The sequence below is a fragment of the Enoplosus armatus genome, chromosome 20 (assembly GCF_043641665.1).
Source record: "Enoplosus armatus isolate fEnoArm2 chromosome 20, fEnoArm2.hap1, whole genome shotgun sequence".
NCBI lineage: Eukaryota > Metazoa > Chordata > Actinopteri > Centrarchiformes > Enoplosidae > Enoplosus > Enoplosus armatus.
Genome location: NC_092199.1, coordinates 11,172,372 through 11,197,414, shown reverse-complemented (window position 1 = coordinate 11,197,414; position 25,043 = coordinate 11,172,372). Strand labels below are relative to the sequence as shown.

The following is a 25,043-nucleotide window of genomic DNA, read 5'->3' as shown; positions in this document are numbered from 1 at the left end:
ATTACCGCTCGTCCTGATTTTACTGCTAATGCCAGAGAGAAAATATGTGATGTCAGCCCAAATTGAGATGCATTAAGCTGTTTTAATAGATAATTGAGTTCATTTTCCTTCCATAGTGTTTGTTCTTCACTGACAGATGGGCGCCTTAAGGCAACTGTGGACCTACCAGTTGATCATAAATTACACATGAGTTCTGATGGGCCAGTGATTTCTCCAGGGTGGATCCAGAATCAACTATGCATCATTTCTTGATAGTACTCCCACTTCTTTCTCTTGACACTTTGGCACTCTAAACCTCCACCAGACCAATGAAATCCTCCCTGTGCATGCCTAAAGCTGCCATATTTCCCAGAACCATGCCAGTCAGTTTTACCCAATTTACTTTGATTATAAACATTACTCTCCACAAATATTGAGGAATTTGACACTTGACTATCAACTATCAAAATAAAGAGACTTAACATGAAAAAACAAATCTCTCACCTCTGTTAATCTCTATAATTTCTTCTTGGGCGAGAGGACAGTCACCCCCAATGCCTCCAGACCCCATCACTCCACCTAGGACGTTTCCCAAGAGCCTTTGCGGTGATGCGGTAGCCATAGCCAGGGCATCAGGCTTGCAGTAGTTGGGGGACCCTGGTTGGGGTGCTCGGGGGATATGTTTGTTCTTCTTTTTGGGCAGCTTTTGTTTGGCCATGGCCAGAGAGTAGTACATGCCGAAATTGTTGACAATAACAGGTACAGGCATAGCAATGGTCAGCACACCAGCCAAGGCACACAGCGCACCCACCAGCATCCCTGACCACGTTTCCGGGTACATATCTCCATAGCCCAGAGTGGTCATGGTCACAACGGCCCACCAAAATCCAATGGGAATGTTCTTGAAGTTGGTGTGGGCGCTGGCTGTCGGGTCATCTGGGTCTGCGCCAATTCGTTCAGCATAGTAGATCATAGTGGCAAAGATGAGGACACCAAGGGCCAAGAAGATGATAAGCAGGAGGAATTCATTGGTGCTGGCACGAAGGGTGTGGCCAAGGACACGGAGACCCACAAAGTGGCGGGTCAGCTTGAAGATTCGGAGGATACGTACGAATCTGACAACACGGAGGAACCCCAGGACATCCTTGGCAGCTTTGGAGGACAGACCACTCAGGCCCACCTCCAGATAGAAGGGCAGGATGGCGACAAAGTCGATGATGTTGAGGGAGCTTTTGAAGAACTCGAGCTTGTCTGGGCAGAAGGTGACTCGCAGCAGGACCTCAATGGTGAACCAAATGACGCACACACCCTCCACGTATGTCAACCAGCTGTCAGTCACCACCTCGTATACAATCTCCTCATGGGTCGTGTTGCCCACCGTGACGTTCTCCGTCTTGTTGAGGATGGTGTTGAAGGCCTCATGCGTCTCCATGCAGAAAGTGGAGATGGAGATGAGGATGAAGAATAGGGAGCCGAATGCCACATACTGGAAGAAAGGAAACCAAACAGAAAAAGAAGATAGGAAAAGAAAGCGAGGGAAGGAGAAAGAGTCAGTTGCAAATCAATAACATTCAGCTAGGCAAAGAGAACATAGAAAATAATAAAGAACAACTACAGCATTGGTGAAGTTTGAAACCTTAAGCCAACAGCAGAGAAAAACAACTGGTGTATTTGCAACCCGACTACATACCCAAGTGCTAAATACTATACCATGCACGGGAAACTGGCCTATTGTACAGAAAACTACCACTGGTCATCTACATTGAGGTCTCATCTAAAATATTGGAATCATGTTGGAAACAGACCCATGGATGTTTCACCCAAATCTGATGTTTACAATAATTAAAAAATAACCCAAAGACCTGTTTTGTAACAGACCAGAGAAGAAAAAAGAACCATGGCACAATTTGACCCGTTGTGACCAAAGTCCAAGGATAATCAGACTCATTAGGCTGGATCAAATTATATCTGACAGTCATAAATGAGTGTGATGAACAATGAAGCCATAAAAATAGATGTGCTGTCAGTATCATGTCACATCATGTGCCATCAGGAAATGATGACTTACAGCAATTACAAGTTGATCAAATTATTAATAGTACTATGAGTTTAATCTTAAAAAGGTCAGCCTATTTCAATATTATCATACAACATGTTTTACATTTATAATATACAAAGATTGGATTTAAAACATATTAATTTAAAACAAATATAAATAAATAGGTTACACACTTTTCGGTTCTACCCAAGAAAATAGTCTGACCTAAAACCTCAGGGTCCTGGCCAAAATCTTTGAGTCTGGGAGGACCTCTTAAAACCTCTGATCTACACGACATAGGGAGAAAATTGCATAAGAGAATGAGAGAAAAGTACATTATGTATTAATGTAATCCTGACTCCAAAACAAAAGAGGAAAAATTGGTCAAAAATTAGGATACAGCACTTATTGGTGGTACTCTGCCAGAGAGGACACAGGGTGGGATGGAGGGATGAAAAGGAAAATAAGCTGTGAGGATAAGATCAATAAATAACTGATAATCTGTTTGCCACAGTCCAGTAAACTTCAATCCCACAGCTCACTGTCTGCTCTGTGTTGTTAGTGTCAAAACATGAGCTTGGTGCAACTGCAGTTTTCCAGCAAAAATATATTTGTTAGCAGATGTAGAGTATGATGTCAGACCTTGCAAACAATCAATTAGTTACTTTGAAATCTTCTTTTTTAAAATTTAGAAAACTACAATTTTTTCAACATTGATGCATTTTTTACATGCAGCTTCAACGACAGCAGCTCAGAGAAAAACGTCCTGTCACTTCACTTGATTGATGGTCCAAGTAAATTGCAGGTGCTTCGGGTGGCGTTACCCATCACTTCATCATGACATCAATCACTCCTACTTGAGTCATCTATTCAATTTAGATTTAAATAAAAATTAGATTAAAAGATTTGGATTGTTTTTGCTGTTGTTCTTCCTGCGTCCTGGAATTACTAGACGAGCAAAAGACGTTGAGCATTTTCCATTGCTTAATGTTTTCAAAGTCTTGGAAGCAAAGTAATGGATTGATCCATAAAATTATGGCTGTATATGGATTAACTGCACAAATACAAAATGTCTCTCTGCCTCCTCCTCTACCTGCTTCTGAGTTACCTAAACTCGCTGGCATACAATGAATGTCTGTAGTAATAGTTGCCCAGCTTGTACAAGAGGACATAAATCATTTTGTGTCAAAAATATTAAGTCTTGTGTCCTTGAAGTGAACTTCAGGTTTCCATGAAACACTGCCTTTGCTGAATTACCTTTGTTATTGTAACCGAAAAAAAGGAAACAAATACTATTAAAGTCCCTGCTTGAAGTTAAAATGTTTTTATTGGCATTTGCCTCTATCCACATCTTGGGAGTATTACATTAGTAGTCTTTCTACAAGTGGCATCCTTTCTATACTACAATGCCTTACAGCTCCATGTTTGCTTGTTCATTTCCGAAACGTTGTCCTCGGGGTAAATTTCCTGGACAGAAAGCAAAAACTAAGCTAAGTTATAACAGCATATCACCACAGAGATCTCTGTTGTTTTCTCAATGAGGTTTTTTTTTTTTAGCTTTCTCATTCAAAGGCAAATTTCTTAGCATTGGCCATCTGTGTGATCTGCAAGCCTACCATCTGTATGTACCCAAGCTTATTACTCTACTGTAGCCCATTCAATTGTCGCTGAATCAGACACAGTATCGTGATAACCCCAGTGTGTGCGTGGCTACTGCACAGTCTTTCCCAGTTGCAGTCCATTCCTACACGACCTGCGGTGTATTTATAGATGCAGTATACTTTGTGCTTTATCAAATAAATAATAAAACATAGACATGGCCTGAAGAGCAAAAGAGAAAGGTAATTCATACTTGAGTGGAGCCCATATATATAAGAAGCCTGAGTGCCCTCAGTGTATTGTGCGTGTCACCGTGTATTTTCGACATTATGCACTTATGTAATATCAAGAGCAACATACTTATAAGAGGAAGCCGTAAAACTAAGCAAATGGAAGGAACCAGTTTCAGTTATTTTTCTTAAAAGGTCTCGCTTCTCACTCCAAGCTTTTCTTTGAATTGGAAATTGGATGAGAGCCTACACACATTTTCTCTAAGTGCCTTCATGACAGAGACAGACTAAGCAGAAGACTTAAGACTCTGAGCCACTGTATTTATTGAGGAGATTAGCTGAAAAGCATTTAGCCAAACAAGTGACCTTCCAGGAAAGTCAGCGATGTAGTCTAAGTCAATGTCCAATCTTCAGTTTTAAATTGTTAAATTAGCAGAATGCAGCGATGGTGTTAGTGGAATATGCTATTGTGCTTTACAGAAGCAGCATAAAGATGCAAAGTAACTCAAACCATGATATTTTTAAGGATTATCTCTTTGTATCCCAAGTAATTTGACAATTTAGATTATGAGGTTTGCTCCAGGTTTTCTATCTTCTGTCATTCTCACAACCCTCAACCCAAACCCCCCACCCCCCTGCCTTTTTTCCTCATCTCTTTTCCCTACCTCTTTTCTCCTCTGCTATGTTTCTCACTACTCGGTGTCTGACCTACTTTCTCAGATTGCTGCAGTGCTCTCTCCCTCTCTGTATCATGAAAACACACACACACACACACACACACACACACACTGAGGTTCTCAATCACCCTCCTACCTCTACCCCCATACCAGCCCCCCCTGTCCCAGGGAAGCAGCATAGCACCAGCGGGACCTGCTCAGGATGCTCCCTCATTGGCTGAACACCAGAAAACCTTCACATGTACAAATCAGGGCAACGAGGAGAGTTTTGCCCTGAAGTGTTATGCACTTCTTTCTTATGTTACTGTTGCCATTATCCCTTACAATGACATCAATGATGTAAGTAATACAATAACGGTTAGACTGAGGAGATGAGCAGCACTGGTACTTGTAGAAAATAATGAGGCTGAAATGTTGAGGATAATTAGAAGTGTGAGATCTGTCCTCAAACGAAGTGTTTTCATGCTGCAGTGCTTTTAGACCTGAAGAACGCTGTCATTACACATGTACAGAACTGCAGTAACATCACATCTTCTATGTAGGCTACACAGGTGGAGACACAGGAGGGGGCGGACAGGTGGGAGGGAGACCAGACGTTGTGGATCCATGTGTAGAGAAGCACAAAGAAAAGTGCTGAAGCCATCCAGAAGAAAGAACAGGGCATGATAAAAAAAAAAGAGAGAAGGTGAGGACCGAATGCCAAAACAGTGAGAATAAATCAAACACGGACAGAGGAAAGTATCCTGAGCTAAGTTTTACAAAGATACACTAAGGTAGCTCATCGCTCTGATGATCTCGAAGTGATGTGACTGTGTCATGCAAAGAGGACTTTTAAAAAGACAAAGAGGAAGACAGACAGCACAAAAAGAAACAATGAGAGTAAGAGTGAGAAGAAAAGAAAAAAGAGGGAAAGCTATCAGGAGAGTGAAGGCTTATAGTAAATGACAGGCCTTTGCCATAAAGGCGACTTCTGCCGACCAGAGGCACAGAAGGAGTGCTGTGTGTATTTTTCCTACATATCAGAAAATGTTAGAATCTTGTCCACAGTACATCAAAATGAATGATGTACTATAATGTCAAATACACCCATCTAATGACACCAAACCCTGATGTGAGATCTCAACACAGAAGAGGTTGCAGGTGATGTAATAGAGGCCTACATTTTAAAATGTTCAACATCAAAATCTTTTAATCTAATTTAAAAAAAAATATATATATATATATTTTGTTTTGCTAAATCTGTCTGCTGAGTAGCTGCACAGAAAGAAAACAAAGGGTTCATCTACACTTTTGATCAGATTTTATCCAACCCACTGTATCATTTTTTTTAAAAATCTGTATAAAATCAATACAGATACATTTCCAAACAATGAGTCCTGAACTATTATTTTTTACTCAGACATTCCTGAATTAACATACTCCTACACAAAAACAATGTTTTCTTTTCGTGGCTGGTACAGTATGAGTATAGTGAAGGCACCAGAGATTTGTGATGCAAGAGCGGTGGGAACTCTGGTGGGAAATCTTACGCACACAGGACATAATAATATCTGTATTTCAATCTCAGAACCTGAGACTGAAATACAAAAGTCGTTCCTAAACAGCAGAGAAACTCATCACTGACAGCTGACCCTATTCAATGAAAATCAAATGAAGGGCACAAATGAACATTAACATGCTAAGTGCAGCTTTGCAGTGCTGTACTGTAATTAATTTGACCATGCTATAGATAAAAGCCACAATGCAATAGTCCTGCTGATGAAACAAAGGTTCACTCATGGTTTCAGTAATTAAACGATACAGTATTTCAAGATGGCAGAGCACAGTGGATTACACGGTAGATCTGAACATCAAATCAATACTGGTCAATCCATCACAGCAGTCAGTCCTTTTTAAATATGCAGCAGCATGTCAAGCAGAGATCTGCTGTGTGATAGAAAAGCCCCCCCCCCCCCCCCCCCCCCCCACTGCTTGGACATTAAGAACATGTGTCTAAAGCTGTTCATCAAACCTGCATGTATCACACAGGTGTGGATGAGTCTGTGTGTATACTGTATATGCCCCATGTGTTGGCGTAAGTGCCTGGCACAAGTGTGTGTGTGTGTGTGTGTGTGGACATGACTCACCATGTGAGAGAGAGACAAACAGCCTATGGGCACAGGAGGTGTGTGTGCACACTTGCTGATCGCAGATAGTGAGTGGTAGCTACATGAGCACTGCATTGAGGTGATGGAGAGGGATGAGCGGAGAGAGAGACGGAGAGAAAGAAAGAGGTGGAGGAAGATGATAAAAGGACGAGTAGCAATTTGTCACTTCACACTTATTTACCTCCTCGGGCACTTTGTCTCTCTCCTCACTGCAACATGGCGGTATGTGTGCGTGAATATACGATTCAGAGGCACACTGTAATATTGGTGTGGAGCTTAAATGCCCTGAATTCCCTACAGTAAAGCTACCATGTGTGACACCTGCAGCTCCAATGACCTTCAAGGCCCGATAGAGTCTCCCTCGCTCTCTAGACTCTGAAATTAGATTTGGAAAGATCATCAACATAAATTTAAAAGAGCGGGAGTCAAGAGATGGGGAGAGAAAGAGAGAGGAGCAAATGAGAAAGAGCCTCTGAGAGAGAGAGAGAGAGAGAGAGAAAGAGCAACTGTGAAAGGAAGCTGATGATAGAGAGCGTTGATTGTGTTTAGGCAGATGAATGAAGGAGAGAGAGTGATGGAACGGAGGGAAAGGAGATGAAGAGACGAGCGGAGGAGAGAAGACAATGACGTGAATCTCACCAATCAAGAGGAGAGAGAGCAGGGCATGGTGTGAGTGAGAGTGCAATAAAGAGATAGAGAGGAAGAAAGGAGGAGGTGTTGGGAGAGCATGAATGTAAGTGATATAACCAAGGAGAGATTGTCAGAGCCGATATTAGCCCTATGGGCGTTTTTGCATGCACGGCGGTGCGCTGCGCTCTTCCTTAACGGGACCCTAGTGGCGCTGTGTTTACTGCGGCACCATCCAGAAGAGCTTTATCATTACAGTATTACCACAGCCCTGCCTGGCTCTCTGTCACCATGACAACCACTGCGTTAGCCTCTGCTTTCAGGCACCAAGGACAGGACTAAGCCAAAATACTGCTCCTACAGCTGGCATAAAAGGGCTGAATGTGGAGGAGCGAGAGCCAAATTGTGATCATTCGGTCCGGCTGCTGATTGTTCACTGAGATTAACGTTTGGAAGGTCGAGGGTGAGTGACCTTGACAGAGATGTAAAGACAAAAAAAAGATTTTGCTTCTTATTAACAGTGCTTTTGTTGTGTGTGCACTGATGGTGATGTTTGATCAGCATTAGCATGACGGACGTCTCCCGTTAAGACAGAGGATGTGGAGAGGGCAAAGCAAATGGGCGACCACTGCTGCAGAGTCAGCAATGATAAGAAGACATTGAAGGATGATGTGAAATCTGCACATGAATGAGGCATGAAAAATGAACATTTAAACGATGTGAAATGCGCAGCATTGTCCTGAAGGGCAACCCGAGCAATGGCTCAGACTGGGATCAGGTGATTAATCTATTATCTTAGGTGAACGACTGTGGCCATCACTCAGAGACTTCCAAAGTAGCCACTTAGCGTGCAGTGTGAGTATAACCTTGGGTGGATTACAGGAATAGCCTTCACTTGTAACATCATCATCACTGCTGTCATCATCACTGTTACGTCCTGAGGAACACTACAGAGTAATTGAAGGTTTTGCTACTTTAGACTGAGATTACAAAAAAAGCCTAAACCTAACAGTCAAACACTCTTGAACAAGACAAAGAGAACAACTAAAATGTCAAAAGAGAGTGGAAAGGAGAGAGAGAGAGAGTGAGAGAGAGAGAGAGAGAGAGAGAGAGAGAGAGAGAGAGAGAGAGAGAGAGAGAGAGAGAGAGAGAGAGAGAGCAGAACAGAAAAGATGTTTTTCATTTTTTTCAGTGTTGCATTTTTTTTCTCAGCTGAATTATAAATTACTTTAGTGGCTTTTAGCCGTTTATGACCCTCAACCTCAGGGCGTCCTCATGTGAGTTTAAGTTATGCTGGCATGGTCCATGAAAAGTGTCAAAGAATGTTATTCTTTTATTCTGCAGGAAGTCCGTTACGGACAGTTAATACCACATTGAAAACAACTGACTGCACGTCAATTTAAGGCTGCAATTATCTATTACTTTCATTAATCCGAATCATTATTTAGTCAAATAAGTTACTGATTTTAAAGAAGTTCTAACCAATATTTTTATATCAACAACGGATCACTTGTATGTGAAAGGGGGCTCGCTTAAACTGATGAACCCACAAAGAATTATTACCTGACTCTGCAGTTCCCCTCAGCTCGAAAGAGCATTTTAGTGTCTTTTAGCTCTTTTGGTTCTACGACTCGCAGCTTTACTGTTTTGGTTCACGCTCTCTGCTCTCTCAGCATCATTTTCAGCAAAAACATCTCTGACAAACCATCTGTATGTTACCTGCTCAGCACCAAACAGCAGACAGACAAAGTTAGTGACTAGCTGGTGAACGTAGTGGAGCATTTAGCAGCTAAAGATCTAGATAGATCAGGTGGACTCCAAATTAATGCTAATGTTTTAAAGATTATCGATTAACTGAGTGATCGTTTTAGTGCGACATTGTTGCAAACACCTGGGCAACCTCCTCTTTGTGCTGCAATAACATGATAGAGATTTTGATTGTGGTGGTTCTATCATTGCAGAATAGTCTAGATCTCAAGGTACAGTGATCTCGTGGCCCCTCAGCTTATTTCCAAGAGAGGATCCATGACAGCTGATACTAACAGACTGACAACAGGCAGAGGAGACATCACATTCTTGTGACCCTTTCTTCCCCTCTTTCTGTCCCAGAGGGACTGCAGCTGAGTCTCACCTCAAGGGAAATGCAATTGACGTGGGTGGAGGACGCTGGTGTCCGAGCCAGGACAGGCAGTTAAAGCAGAAGATTGTGAGCCCCTGCTAGGGGTCACCCTGCACCCAACACGGGGCACTGCGGGATAGTGAAGGGCAGGAGAGGTGAGGCGTGGAAAAGGATGGGACTGGCAGAAGTAGCTGGGCGATGGCTGAGAGGAGGGACGTAACGGGACGGTTGCATGTGTTGCATGACTGCAAAACACGTGGCTACATGCTGTGCGAGTCTCACATGTATGCATCAGGCTCATCAAACACCTGAGTGCAGGAGGAGATGAAGGAGGAGGAGCGATGGAGGTGGCGCTGAACTTCAAGATATAATTAGTTTCTGCTCTGGGTAATCCTCCTCACGTATATTTCATTTTCTGATTGTGGGAATCGCTGAGTCTCGGAGGTCAGTGCTCATGGAAGTGATCCTGGTAAAATTTCCATCTCAACACAGAGTTCTGTTTCAGACATTCCCTGAATGACTCAACTCCTTGACACGATACAGTCAAATCGTTGTAAGCTCTCTGACATACACACACACACACACACACACACACACACTGCTCTCCACACGTCACAGTGTCGTATCTGCTCTGCAGCGTTCAGGTCCTCTCCATTTAATTCCCACTGCAGTCCTGTCAAACATTTGTGGAGACAAACAAACACCGTGTGGAGGTGAGTGAACTGTACACGTGTCCGTTCCCTCTCATCTGCTTTGTATTCGCTCCAGATTACTGCAGCATGCTTTGTGCATTTGTCCTTGCGACGCAGCCCCCCTCTTTCTCAGCCGATCCTCCCTTCTTCCTCCCTTCCTCACTCCTTTCTCCATCCATCCTCTCCTGTCCTGCTTGTATTGTTCAAGACAGGTAAAGCAAGTTTGCCAAAGCTGTCCCTGTTCTAATAGCTGTAATGACTGACTGCCTTCATGCCTCCTCTTTTTCTAAACCCCCTCCGTCCTCTCTCCCTCTGTCTTTGCCCCTCGTATTCTACCTCATAGCTCTATCATTAAAGAGAAAATGAAATGTCATGGGACATGCACAAAGGATTTCTTGGTAAACAAGAGCACAACATGTATCAAACTGTCAACTTTTCTATGTCAAGCTGCTCATAGAGTGAAACAGTTGATATACAGTCCTGATCTCAACAAACCTCCACAGCACATTCAGATACATCTCCTGAATGAGACTTCTCTAGATCACGTTTCCATTTAAAGCAGTCATCCCCTCTCTGCCTCCACTCCGCTGCCACTTGGACAGGAGGGACAATCACAAGGAAACAGATGGTCACACAGGAATTGTCCCAGTGACGCCCCTCCAGTGTCATTTTCCAAGGGAATGAGCAGGGATACAGTTTGACTGTTTAAGTGCCACAGGGTAACGACATGTGGCCAACCATGCATAGACGCTCACCAAACCGTTAAGCTGACAACACGGTAACCATCAGCAGGTTAGTTCTGCCTCATACATGTGGCATGTGTGGCAATATTTGATAATTAACTAATTTAACTCATTCTTTAAGCAAATATACCAAAATTCAACTCTTAAATGTGCAGATTTGCTGGTTTTTATAGTCTACGACAGTAAACTGAATCTCTTTGGGTTGATCAGACAAAACGGGAAACATTTACTTGAGCTCTGGGAAATTGTGACGGATGTTTTTCACTATGTTCTGACATTATATGGACTAAATGTTTAATCAAGAAAATGTCATCAGTAGAGCTAAAGAAATTAGTCGATTAATCGATTAGTTGATTGACAGGAAAGAAATGGCAACTATTTTGATAATCAATTAATGGTTTGAGTCATTTTTCAAACCAAAATGCATTCCAACAACATTCCCCAGACTGAGATTCTTAATAGTGAGGTTTCTTTGCGTTATGTGATAGTGAGCTGCATATTTTCAGGTTTTGAAGTGTTTTCCACTGTTTTCTGACCAAATGATTCATTGATTAATCAAGAAAATAATCTGCAGATTAATTAAAAAAAAATGTTGGTTATTAATTAATCATTTAAATTTATTAAGAAAAATAGTAATCATTTAACTTAACTTCTAAAATATGTTGTTTTGTCTCTGTTTGATATTATTTCAAATAAAATATCCTTGGCGTTTTTTTAACGTTGGTCAGATAAAACAAGCTATTTGAAGGAGTCACCTTTTCACTGTTTTCTGAAAAGTTATTTACTAAACAATGAAGTGATTAATAAAAAGAAAATGTAAAGAATTATCAAAATATAAAAATCTAAATATTGATTCGTTTCCATCCCTAAAAATGGCGACAGATTGGAAAGCTTGTTTGCGATGTCATCTGTCATTAACATCCAGTTTGTTGGTTTGTGTCTTTGTTAAATACGCATGTATTTGGGACATCCACATGTGAGAGTGATCTGCAGGGTTACATGGGGGGGGTGTCAAAAAGTGATTTATCTGTGTGCTGTAAGTGTGAACGCTCAGCAGAATGGTTTATGGGCAGCTACACTTACAGAATATGGGCCAGTGTATAAAGGTGAGTGTACTGAGAGTGATTTATGATCAGCCAGCTGTTTGAAGGGGTCAAATGTAAGATGCCTGTTGTAGTGGAAGTGGGTAAATGTGTTTCTATACCACGCTAAGTTCGTCTTTAGTTACAGTGTGTGCTGGATATTGCTTATGAATAATTGACTATCTTGATGCAGTGAAAGCTCTTTTGATTCAGCGCGCAATTAAAAATGTTTTTTTTCTCCGTCAGTATGTGCACACCGTGTACTTGTTTGTTTACATATACATGTGCTTATGCGTGTGGCGGTCTGTGTGACTTCGGTACACAATACACTGCTCTCTCGTGTGATTCGACAAGATTTGCCCCATTTAGAGAATTCAAGACTCCCACCACTGTAATCGGCTCTGGCACCGTGTGAGCTCTCCACCATGCCAGCGTCCTGAATCATTTCGATTCCAGAGCATAAGGGCAAAGTGTCCGGGGTTCACCACAAGGTCCAGCTAATTGACTGTCTGTCCGTTGGTGTGGAGCACTGAGTCAGCACTTAACCAGCATGGCTAAATGGACCGAGGAGGAGGAAGATGGCTGAGAAGGAGATAAAGAGAAGAAGTAAGGCATTTGTGAAGGTGGGGTATGGGGAAGCAGTTTTTGCAGCATAATCACACAACAAGTTAAATGCTTCTGTCGGAAATGTGATGTGATACTTAAAGCAATAGGTTGACATTTAGGAAAATATTCTTCTTCGCTTTCTTGCTGAGTCAGATGAGAAGGTGTATACCACTCTCATGTCTGTACAGTAAATATGTAGCTACAGCCAGCAGCTGGTTAGCCTAGCTTAGCTGGGAACAGCAAGCATAGCTCGTAACGTCTACCAGCATGTTATATCATGTTGGTTTAATCTGCAGAAAAGCCAAAGTGTAAAAATGACAATTCGTTGTTTTACGGTGGATTATGTGCCAAACTATTTCTTGACTCTGAGCAGCTGCAAGGCAACCAGGAGACTCGAAGAAGTTACTGGTGCCGGCCAAGAAATGGTCAGTCTAGCTGTTTCCCCCTATTTCCAAGCTTTGTGCCGGCTGCTGGCTGTAGCTACATATTTACCATACAAACTTACAAGTGGTATCAATCCTCTCATCTAACTCTTAGCAAGAAAGTGGATATGCGTATTTCAAAAAATGTTACATAGCAACAAAGGAACAGCTTCTCAAGTTCAACTCTTAGACTTAAACTGAACCACGACAGCAGGCCATAACCACCAAAAGACTTCAGTTAATGCTACCACTAAGAGAGAAAATGTAGTCACAATAAATAAATGTAGAGTTGTCGTAATACCACTAAGAAGTCCAAATCAAACACTGACGTTTTTTCGTTTTTCCCCCTTTAAAGTGCTTCTCACTTAAGACTACAGGTGTTTTAAAATCCTAACCGATAACTGAAATCGGGTTGCATCACGAACATATGGAGAAACTTCACAGATGTTCTTCTCTCTAATGTCTAAGATTTGAAACATTATCTTGTAATGCTCATTGGCTATCGTGGTCCCACTCAGAAAGTAATCATCCAGATTTTAACCCCTAAATATGGGCATGTTTGAAATGATCGGCCACGATGAGTCTGCGAGCAGTGACTGGACTGGAGACTGGATCTGTAAAGCCCTCACATTACCAGATAATCTGGGCCGAACATCTGCAGTGAACAAAGGTCCCAGACCAGATTTCTCCTCCGATTGTCGGGAGGGGTCAATCTGGAATAAATCGTCCCAAAACTCCTGTGGTCTGAGCCCAGCTTTACTTAACACAAAGATCATGTATCTGCCCTTGTTATGAGACATCAAGCATTTATCCAGTAAAGTATCGCCAACAGACAGTGCTCAAGTTACAAGGCAGCAAACGGAGGGACTGTGACTTCCGAGGATGCAAACACAACATGAGAAGGCCTGCGGTACAAAACCTTGTCAGGGAAAATTGAAACAGAACACTATACATTTACCAATTGGAGGCACAGGAAAGGCAGGTTGACTAATTACCACGCCCCTGTCAGCAGCTACTGCTTGAGGAAAACAGTTTACCTTAATAAACTGTGTGAGCACCTAAGAATTTCTCCCTCCATCTGTTTTTCTCTGTCAAGACAGGTTTGGTGCTTCAGCTACATTAGAATTGCTTATGTGCTGAACGGTCATACAAAGAACATAGTCTCATCCTCTCACCAGTAATGGAGGAATAGATTTGCCACCAGCGAATGAAATTAAGGCCTCCTTTCCCTCTCTTTGCTATTTTCAGATGCAGCCCACAGGGAAAGGAGCAAGAATGGAAGCGGGAAATAGGCCTTTCAGCGGGGTCGGGGTTTGAATGGAAACAACCTGGAAGCACGAATACTAAACCCCACTGCTGAAAGTAAAAGTTTAATGCTACGCTCTCAAGACCTGTTCAGTTCACAAAAGAGCACTAATGTAATGTAATGAGAAATCCTCTCAATTTCACATCATCGCTGACACTGGGACACTGGTGAGGGAAGCTACAGCTTTGAGGTTCAATCAGGGTGTTTGCACACTAAGGAGATGGATGTCTTTTTCGCAGGTTTAGGGTGAGATGCACCTTGTTTTAAGATACAGGTAATGATAGTGGGAGCTGGTAGCAATGGGTATACACAACAAATAACAGAGGACTAAGGCAAGGTAGAGTCCAGAGTTTGCTATGATTGGCTGAGGCCTGAATAAACAACACACAGTCACCTTCACAACAGTTCCCATTAAGCTCCGACCAGAGTTGGGAGGCACTGTACCTTGGAACTACGTGGCTCGGGGGCAAACAAAACTAGTGCAAAAAAATCTCACAAGACTATTCAAAATTAGAAGTGACCTAGTATGTAGTCAAAATGAGCTTCTTGATACTGGTTAAAATCAAAAGAGGACAGCATGTTTTATTGAAAATGAAACGTAAGGCCTCACTTTTGTCTTTTCCAAACCCACAAAGAACTTCTCGGTCACAAGGTCTTCTCCCCTAACAATGTGACGCAATGTCCCCGACAAAAATGGTAATGTCACCCAAACCCTCATCCGATCTACCCACCCAACACCATGTCTATATATAAACCAACACCTATCAATACATCTTTTTTTCCCTATTTTCTGTCCACCACAGTGATTTTCTACCCGGAGACGAGGCCGTCCAGCACAGTGGCAGGACACATTTGTGTTTATGACAGCATTGTGCGCTCCAGCACTGAACACTGTGGAAAAGAACAGCAAACAATGAACCACAAGATATGACCTTCAGGGAGGGAGGGGGGGTGGGAGGTGGGCGGGGGACTCTACACATTATTGCTCCCCCAAAACGAATCAAATACAGGCACAAAAAGTCCGATTTGGAGGGGGGCAAAGGGGCATCTTGTACATGCTGAGCTACAAATGGTGCTTTGTCAGGAGATTGCTGACAAAGACAACTGTGCCCTTCTGGTGCGAAACTGGAAGTGACCAAAACACAGCTAAACCTGTGGGACAGTGGGACTACATTATAGGACAACATCCAGACTGTCAGCAGTGGATTAAAAGGTTTAAAATGTTTCAGGCGATCAAAGTGCTTCTTTTTTTTTAAAGAAAGACGCAGTATTTAGAATATTCTGCTTCTCATGTTTCTATTTATGCAAGAATTTACACTGTATTAATGTACAATGTGTCACATCCATTCAATTTATCTCCAGAATTTACTGGTTTATACACGCTTTTTTCTTTATATACATGTAACTTGCACCTGACATATTCACCAACATTGAAACCTTCAATATTCCTTTTACTAATTGCACCATTTGATTTTTCCAAAAGACCACCTATCTTGAGGGCTATTTTCTAACTATGACCATCTTCTTCATCTTAGTTTAACACCACACATTCAACCTGCTGAGTGACAAGTGATTACATCAAATTAGATTACCAAACAAAACTCTGACTAAACCATAACCACAGTTCGTCAATACTGGCGTATCCTTGATTATTCCATTGGGATCATTGTCATTGAGGCAGATTAGAGTTTAAAACAGTTGAGTTAGGAAATGGGCCAAAGATCCAAATCTGTCAAACATGATATAACAGCTCCGTGTCATCTTAGCTGCACTGCGAGTTCTGGTTAACGATCATGTAGCCAGAGTAGAATAAGTTCCAGAAGGTGATGGAGACAGAGAATGGCTTTAAAAACAGACAAAAAGATAATCAATTGATTATCAATCAATAGGCAGGCAGCAGGGCCAGGGGAGGAAGATTGGATGGCTCAAACCTTCACAGATAATCGAAGATGCTAAGACAAAGGTCCCCACCCCCATCATGCAACGTCTCTCTCTCAGTGGTTGTCACCTCCTCCCTGTTTATCTCGATACCCCCCTTTTCCTCCTCTTCGTCTTCCTCTTTCTCCCTCCGTGTCCCTCTCAGGCTCCCCTTCAGCCCCTTTCCCCTCTGTTTCTCTCCAGCTATCTCCCTCTTCACTATTTCCCTCACTCCATCTATCCCCCTCACCCCCCCCCCCACCTCTTTTCTCTTCCTACAGTGCTCCCCCTCCTCTCTCCCGTGTCTACTGCAGCAGAAAAGCCAGCACAGACACCAGCATGTGTGTGTTTGTACATGTGTGTGTGCCACTACGGTAGATCCGCGAGCAAGCCTCACACGATCATGAGCAACGAAGGAGGTGAGATTTAGAAAAAGAAAGCCCTGCATGAGTGTCGAACGCTCTGATCAAAACATTGATTGCTGATGCGTTACATCACAGCCGTGCAAACAAACCCCCTTAAATCATTAGAGTAATGTCTCTCCTCCTGTCTCCCTTTATTTCCTCCCGTCTCCCTCCTCCTGCCTCTGTCTCTCTCTCATCTGTCTCATTGTATTTCCACATCGGCATCTCTTTTTTTTCCTGTCCTAGCCTCTCTCTCCGTCTCTCTTGTCTTTTCTCTCCACATGTAATTTGCATCTCTCAGGACCGAAAGACCAAAAGGTTCTGCCGCGTCGGACAGGATACTTTTAGAAAGAGCGAGGGTGGAAAAAAAGACGAGCGATCTGGGTCACAACGCTGTTTGACGTATAGCACTGGCATATTAGACCTACAGAAATGGGGCTGCGTTCACCCACAAATAGAGCCACTGAAATGAATCCCACCTACTACCTGCTCTGTACTCTGCATAACCCCAACGTGCCATTACACTCAATCAATGTTAGTTTTTGTATGATTCATGAGATCTTGGCCACTGTAACCAGTGGATGTGGTGTAAAACTGTACATTACATAATATACAGCATTCCAGCAGCAAAGGCAGCAGCTACAGTATTTTGAATCCGAGGTATGGCAGTGCTGCAAACGCTGCCTCCTCTTGCTGTAGGATAATTCAGCACCAAACACCACACACATTTGAAGCATTTTGCCTTGCTCTCGTCAAATCTACAATGTGATTTGAAATATCCAAACCCTGAAGCTGTCTACCTCTCATGCAACATTTGGACATTCTGCAAAGAACGAGCCCACTCTGAGCTGTTTTGTTGCATGGAGCAGGGGTAGAGAGGGGTGGGATAGTAAGAAATCAATCCGATTGGCATGAGAGTGACATTTAGAGAAGCACTTCCTGCCTGATCCTGAGTTCAGAGAGGCAGATCAGGTGGCCTAAACCAGACTATCTGTCTGACACTTTCCTCTTCCTTTGGAGGGAACTGAATCCGGGTATGTAGATTTATACCTGGTGCCAGAAGAGGTGTGTATGTGTGTGTGGGGGGGAATAGAGGGTAAGTATGTCCTTATCTGTGATTGTAGATACAGTATGTATTGCTGAGTGTGCAGTGATTTGTTTTAATTTTATTTTTTATTTTTCACAGACATTCTGCTATTTTCCGTGTGATGCCATGAATTGGCCACTGCAGGTGTCTGCTGACTGTCTGGTTTTGCATGTGCACCTACAGTGTGCATGCATTCACAGTATCTATATCTATCCCCACACACACTCACCACAGGAAAATAGTACTAACAAAAGCCTAGACAGGGTGCAAGACAAGAATGATCAAGCTATATCACTGGATGTACAAAACAATGCAAATCAAAGCAGCTGTGATCAAGCAGCTGGATTCGTCTGTAACTGGAGGGTCTGAGAAAAAACACCCACAAGCCCACTGTAACTGTTTTCATGTGCCACGGATCAAAAACACAGTCGGGGTACTTGTTACTCGTACACCTGTATGATCAAATGCCATCAAACGTTTGCTCTTAAGAAGTAAATCATTAACTATTTACATGAAAACAATAAAGGGTATTCCAACACAGGAGCAAGTTATGCGTAACAGCAAGGAAGCCCGTGCGTAAAAGCCATGTAGCATTCAACTGGGAGAGGGGGGACTGGCAGAAAAACAAGCCAGCAGACTGTAGCACTACCAAGGGCAAATGTGGGAAAAGACATGCACTTCAACACCGATTCGGCGTCGTATGAGCCTCCTCAGTGCGGTGCCACAATAAATAAGACCAACATGAAATACGGCGCGTTGATGTGCATCGTAAACGGACAAATATGAGCTAATGAAGGCGTTTGGATGCAGGGAGCGCAGCAGATGCTGCGTTTGGAGGCAGGTTTGTATTAAAACTGCTCGAGTCGCAGAATACAGCGACAGGAATTATGATAGCAATAAAAACGGTATTCAGTGTGAAACCAGCTAGTCTGAAACATGTGATATATCAAGCGGAAGATGTGTTTGACAAAAACCTTGGTTGCTATATCAACTAGTACCCATCTACCAATAGATGGCCTATAGCTGCCATACCATTTTCCATTTTTCCTTTGCTATCAACATAAATTATTCAATATCAGTAAGTCTATATCCTGCCATTGAACACAAGCTGTACTGTCAGAGAGGACACACATTCCTGCAGTCAGCCTGCAGTTAATGATGAAGGCGGGTTCATCAGCAGTGATGATGAGGACAGAACATTAAAAAGACAAAGTTTTAAAAACTTCTCATGACTCAAGCAGTGCCCTGAGGCATCACCAGGTAGAGCATGCAACAGTACAGAAACAAGTTGCCCCCCCCACCCAGGAGAGACATGGGTAACTCACCCGGGCATACTTGGAGGAATACGGGTCTTCAAACAGTGCCCATATTCTAGGCTGCCAGGTTTTCCACCAACCCGCTTTCCTCGCGTCCTCCTGCATGCACAGTCTTTTCAAGTCCCCATCCGCGCCGCCCAGCGCAGGGTCGTCGTCCGGCGCGTCCGGTTCTGGAGTCTCGAAGCTGTCCAGCGCCTCCTCCGCATCCCGGTGCTGCCGGTAATTCATCCAGCAACACGCCTCCACGTCCGTCTCATCGATGCCCCAGAAGGCCAGCTCCTCTTCAAACAGGGGACCGCACACATCGTTGGGACAGTGCAACTTCCCGGTGCGGTAATAGTTGAGGATGAAGGAAAACACTGACGGGTGGCGGTCGAAGAAGAACTCGTCTAATTTGGGGTCGTAGTCGAAGTTGCTGAACGCGTCCGGCTCGGTGAGCCACGATAAGCGGGTACCGGGCAACGTTTTTAGGGTGCTCCGGTAGGTCTCATGCCGCACCCCCCCGCAGTTTATCACGATTTTCTCGCTTTCCGACGGACAAGTCATGTCTGCACTGTAACATGCTTTGTTGGACGACTTGTTCCCACCCTTGCGCCCTTTGAAAGAGGATACACACACCGAACTGAGCATAGAGGATCGGGGGGGAGGGAGAGGATGAGAGAAACCGAAGGGAGGAGGAGGGAGGAGTCTGAGGAGTCTGCGGGGAGAGAAAAAAAGGGCAGAAATTTTAGCAGAAGGGAGAAATAAATGTGGATTATCAACATTGCAATACAAACGAAGAACCACACGCTAACAGCAGCTGTATGTGCAATCATTCACTTGATAATCAGCTGGTGGAAGGGCACTAAATGACCTTGTGCAGGTGCAGTGAGAGGGGGGGGGGGGGGAGGAGAGGGGGGTGAAACTGAGGGGTGGCAGAGTTGTTTTTAACACAGCATCCTGGAGCCAAAAAAGATGTCTTTAACTTATTGGTGCAACATATGAAAACAGGTGAGCGCATCCATGAGTCAGCATCCTCGCAGGCTGTGAGTGTTGACAGCACGGAGATGAGAAGATGCCCCAAGCTGCTGTGATGTGAGTGGGGGTCCCTGCACTGTTACCACCCCCTTTATTCCCTCCGCTGAACCAATATTCCATCCGTCACTGCGTGCTGTCCCTAAGCTAACAATCTCCAAATTGATCTGGCTGACGCTCAAGTCAGTGTTCATTCAAATCCTCTCCCTAATTAGGCCACTGTGAAACTTGCCCCCCCCCCCCCCCCCTCCCCCCTCCCAAACACACACACACACACACACACACACACACACACACACCACCACCACCACCACCAAGATGGGAGAAAGAGAGGAAAAGTGGGGATCCATCTCCCTGCCCCCGCCCCCCCACCCTTCCACGAGAATGCCACTCTGACGTAAGGTGGCGCAGCACCGTGTGTGTGTGTGTGTGTGTGTGTTAATTGCCTCCCGAGAGTGCGGTGTCCGTACTAATGTTAGATCTCCTCAATCAGCCTATGTGCGTGCTTCACACACACTGCTGCAGCCCCCTCCGACCGCACCGACATTCATGCGATGCACAATTATGTCAATGCTCTCTCTGCCACTTCTCCCGTGCACTGTGTGTGTAAAGACATGCAGAGCGAGCGGGGGGGGGGGGGGGTGTTGAAGAGGCCATAAATTTGATTTTTAACGGGAAGGATCGAAAAGGACAGAACAATCAGGTAAACAAGGCAGGCCCAGACCTGCAGATGGGGACGGAGAGAGAGAGAGAGAGAGAGAGAGAGAGAGGATGGGGGAGATGTGGAGGGAAAGTGAATGCAGCACACTGACTAGAGGCAGTGTAATATTGCCTCCCCCCTATTAATGGAAGAAGGGGGTTGAAGAGAGAGGAGTGTAGGGGGGAGGAGGAGGAAGAGCATCGAAAAGGAGAGTGCACTATAAAAGTGAATGAATTCTGCTGCAGTAAAAAGCCAGAGTTATTTGCTCTCTCTCTCTCTCTCTCTCTCTCTTTTTCTCCCAGCGAGGTCAGATTATTCGCCTGCGAGCGATGCGTTTGGGGGGGGGGGGGGGGGGGGGGGCTTCAGAAAAGACACGCGTTCACAGCAAAAAGCCCATACATGCACCGTATCTATGTTGTTAACCTTTTTCTCTATTCAAAGAAATGCACCACTCGCCTCCTCCCCTCCTCTCCTGTGAGCACTCGCCGGCCCTCCCCCTCTCTCTCCTACTACTCTCTCTCTCTCTCTCTCTCTCTCTCTCTCTCTCTCTCTCTCTCTCTCACTTTCTCTTCCTTGCTCGCTCTCATATTCCGCATAAAGGAATCACATTTCATTGAAGGAGGAGAATCAAGGCTTCATTTCTTCCTCCTCTTCCTCCTCTCACAACAGGGTCTCATTCCTATCCAGTGCCCCCCTCTCCCTCTCATTCTTTCTCTTCACTGCTGCTCTTTCTTTCCCTCCCCCTCACTGCATTTTTACTCTAATGCATCTTTCTTCCATTTGCTTCACTCATATCCTCCTGTCCCATTCTTTCCCCTTCCCAAAGTCAGCTTCCTTCACTTTGGGTCAACTCTCCTCCTCTTCCCCCCTCAGACTTTTGCTTTCTGTCATGTCAGGTCACTGCAGTCTTTCTTTCGTACTTGTTACTAGTGTTCAGTCTTTACTTTACTGATAATTTCACTGCACTTTACACCTGAAGGAACAACTTTTTGTACATGGAAAAGTTTTCTTTCTCCAGATCTTATATTGACTTTCAGTTGTTTCTTTGTTTTTTAGATCACTTTCTTGACTTTTCTTTTTCTTATCCTTTTTTTCTTCATTTTTGAGAGCCTGGAAAAAGACAGAAGAACACTCAGGTAAGATCTACTACGACCAAGGTTATTGCATGGGTACGCAGTCAGTTTGGAAACATTAAACTCATCCTCCACAAATATTTAGTACGTGCACAGTTGACAAAAACTCAAATGGATGTATCATGTGTGCACAGATCAGAAAAATCAAGATCAGGAGTTAAAAGCATTACATTTCTACTGTTTTTCCGAACTATCTCAAGTCTTTGCAGTGTCTGCTGCAGGAGCATCAAATCTGCTTGCTTGACAAAAAAAAATCCTGCACCCTGAGTTTCAGAGTTGTACTGCATCATCCTGCTGAAGTAGTTTATTCTGCATCTTTACAACTAAAAACTCTAAGGAAGTAATAACTTCTAAAACTAAACAATTTGAAAGTGAGGTCTGGCAGGGAGAGTGTAAAAAGATCTTTGTCTACAGTCAGCTTTGTCCTGCGGGGCATTCCAGCAGGGACCGCTTATGTTGTGGGATGGATTACATTTCAGCACCATGGACAGCGACACTCTCTCCCTCTCTGGGACAAACTCTTTCTAACGGGATACTAAACTTTCCAGAAGCAGCTTCTATGATCTCACAGTGAAACTTTTCTCCCTTAGATGACTTTTTTTTCTGACTTCACTTTGTAACTCTGTGCCCCTTGCTTCCACTTCATAGGCAGCTGTAGCTTATTTGTGAACTGCTGAATATTTTATACATGGACAGCCACAAGTCTGTAACTGTGGTTAAGTGCCTTTTTGTTCCCTCTAAGTCATGTGTGGTGAGCTTATTGATTTAAATTTTTACTTGAGTATTCTTTTATGCATTAAAACCAATTTGGAGGTTAGTTGGGACAGGGAGCTGTTAGGTTCGTCCCTCCTTCCCTCAGAACAGACTACACTGTTAGATTTAGACATCTGAAGTTGGAGTGAAAACAGTTGTCAACAAGACCAGATTACTAGATCTTAATGAGTTCGGGGCATGTCAGTTTAAGGCTTTGTAGTTGCATTTCAGGAGAATGTTTCAGCTTAAAAACAGGGGAAGTAAGCACATCTCTCTAAGAGCGAGCCTCAGCACTTTAATCACTGACATTGCTCGAAGAACAAAAAAAAAACGCCACCGGAGAGCAAAGGGGGGACAGCATGAGGAGGAGGACAGGTATGGAAGGGGGGGGGGCTGAAGCTTGAGGTGTAAAATGGAGGAAGGAAGTCGAGATCTTGTGGAGATGAAAAAATGCACAGAGATGACAGGGAAGGCAGAAAGAGAGTATGCATAAGGAAGAGGCTAAAAACTGAAGCGGGAAGAGGGGGACAGGCAGAGGGGCACAGAGGAGAAACAACACCCCCCCTCCACCACCCCTCTCTCTCTCTCCTGCAGCATTTCCTGCCTTGGCCACCATGTCCTGCGCCACCCTGCTACAACTGCCTCACCACTGCACACACACAAGGGGAAAGAAAGCGAGAGGGAGGGAAGAGGGGAGGGAGACACACACACACACACACACACACCTGGCTGCAACAAACAAGGCTAAGAAAACCATTTTGAGGGCAAAATGAGGCTTGATCATGATGAGCCTTTAGGGAGAGAAGATCTGCAGTGGACTGACAGATAGAATAAGAATGGGGCTGAGAGAGAGAAAGAGCGTGCACACGGCTCGCACGCGAAAAAGGCTGCACTGACGCTAATATATATTAGCAGAAACACTGCAGCAAGAGGGGGAGGGAGCACGGGATTATGGGATGCATTGACTGTGAGGTACCAGCAGCAGTAACCGGGGGGAGGGGAGGAGAGCGCACACTAGAGAGAGAGAGAGAGAGAGAGAGAGAGAGAGAGAGAGGGAGAGAAGGCAAGGGAGGAATTTGGAGGAGTGCTGACTATGCGGAACAGACCCAGCAGTTGGCAGAAAAATGCAAAAACCTTTACCAATCACAGAGGGGGAGAGATAGAGGGAGTGAGATGAGATGGAGAAGTAGGGGTACTGGAAAGAGAAGGAGAGAAAGAGGGGGGGCAGGTAAGGTAGAGGGGAGAGGAGAATGTACGATCTTGGGGAAAATGAAAGAGGTGGGGGAGGACAGGGAGAAGACAGAAAAGGACCTTGCAGTGGCTCAGGATAACACCTGAATGGCTGTCAAGGTGTGTGGGGGGTTAGAAATGGTCAGCAATACTAATAAGAGGAGTGGAAACAGTGATTAAGAGAGAGGAGCAGAGGAAGGAGAACAAGTGTAAGGATGTAAAGCAGACGCACAGCTGAGCTGAGTGGCAAACACACCACTGGGGAAAAGGAGGGCTCTGCAGGCGAGTGTGTAATGTATGTTTGTGTGAGAGCGATAGCACGAATTACGTATGTGTTTCTGGTGCGCAGCCATTTTTTTTTCCCACCCGCTACCTCATCAAAGGATGTAACCACAAGGCTTCACGCTGTTCCACCCATATCACCTCCCTCCCTCCTTTCCCTCATTCCTCTTCCCCTCATCTCTTCCTTATCTCCCTTCGCCTCTCCTCTCCTCTCCTCTCCTACGCACTCCCCAGTGCTGAGGAGACCCCAACAGGAGAAAGTGAGGCACTGCAGCGCAGTGAAAGCACTGCGGTCACCTCCCCTTTTAGTGCGGTGTCACACCACACAGTGTCCTCTCCCCCCTCCAAATTGTCATTGCACCTCAAATTATAACTCTGATTCTGCCAGGAGAGGAGAAGCCAAATAAGGTGTGTGGCATGTGTGAGGATAGCAGTGGGGTAAGAATTGAATGAATAAGAATGAAAATGGCAGAAATATCATGAATGGATGGAGCCAAAGACAAAAATAAACGCGGTGCGTATGCAAAGGAAAACAGAGAGATGCCACACAATGACCCAGTAGCTCTGAGACAGCCAATGTACACAGAGGAGGGGGAAAAAACAAGGCATTTCTCATCATAATACAGCTCACCAGTGGCCAATTCCCAGAACATGAATTAAATAGCCAATCAATTAAGCAAGCAGAAAGGAAATGGACAATCTACCAGAGGCAGCTCCTCTACTCAGCAACACCAGCGAGGAGATCTCCAGGGGCTGACCAATCCACACATACTGCAACACGCCCTCGGGGGTCTTGAGCCTTGTGCATATGGGTCCCCCCCCCCTCTATGATCCCTCCAGCCACGTCTTTTCTTTTTTTATGAGAGAAAAGAAGAATCATGTGCTCCTGGTTTTCTCCTTTTAGCCAGCTGGGGATGATTAATACATATGGCCATTTTCA

General features: G+C 44.2%; 1 protein-coding gene across 7 annotated transcripts in view; it reads right to left on the bottom strand.

Annotated features, from left to right (window-relative positions):
• Positions 1-19,621, bottom strand: part of LOC139303108 (voltage-gated potassium channel KCNC1-like) — a 28,913-nt gene extending 9,292 nt beyond the window's left edge. For 4 of the 7 annotated variants that reach the window (XM_070926819.1, XM_070926820.1, XM_070926821.1 and 1 more), the window contains exons 1-2: positions 19,001-19,621; positions 484-1,465 (exon numbers count right to left, since the gene is read on the bottom strand). In XM_070926819.1, the coding sequence (XP_070782920.1) occupies positions 484-1,465; positions 19,001-19,621 (1,603 nt within the window). The remainder of the gene's footprint in view (positions 1-483; positions 1,466-19,000) is intronic. The other 3 variants (XM_070926824.1, XM_070926823.1, XM_070926825.1) reach the window with 3 other exon arrangements.
• Positions 19,622-25,043: the final 5,422 nt, after the last annotated feature.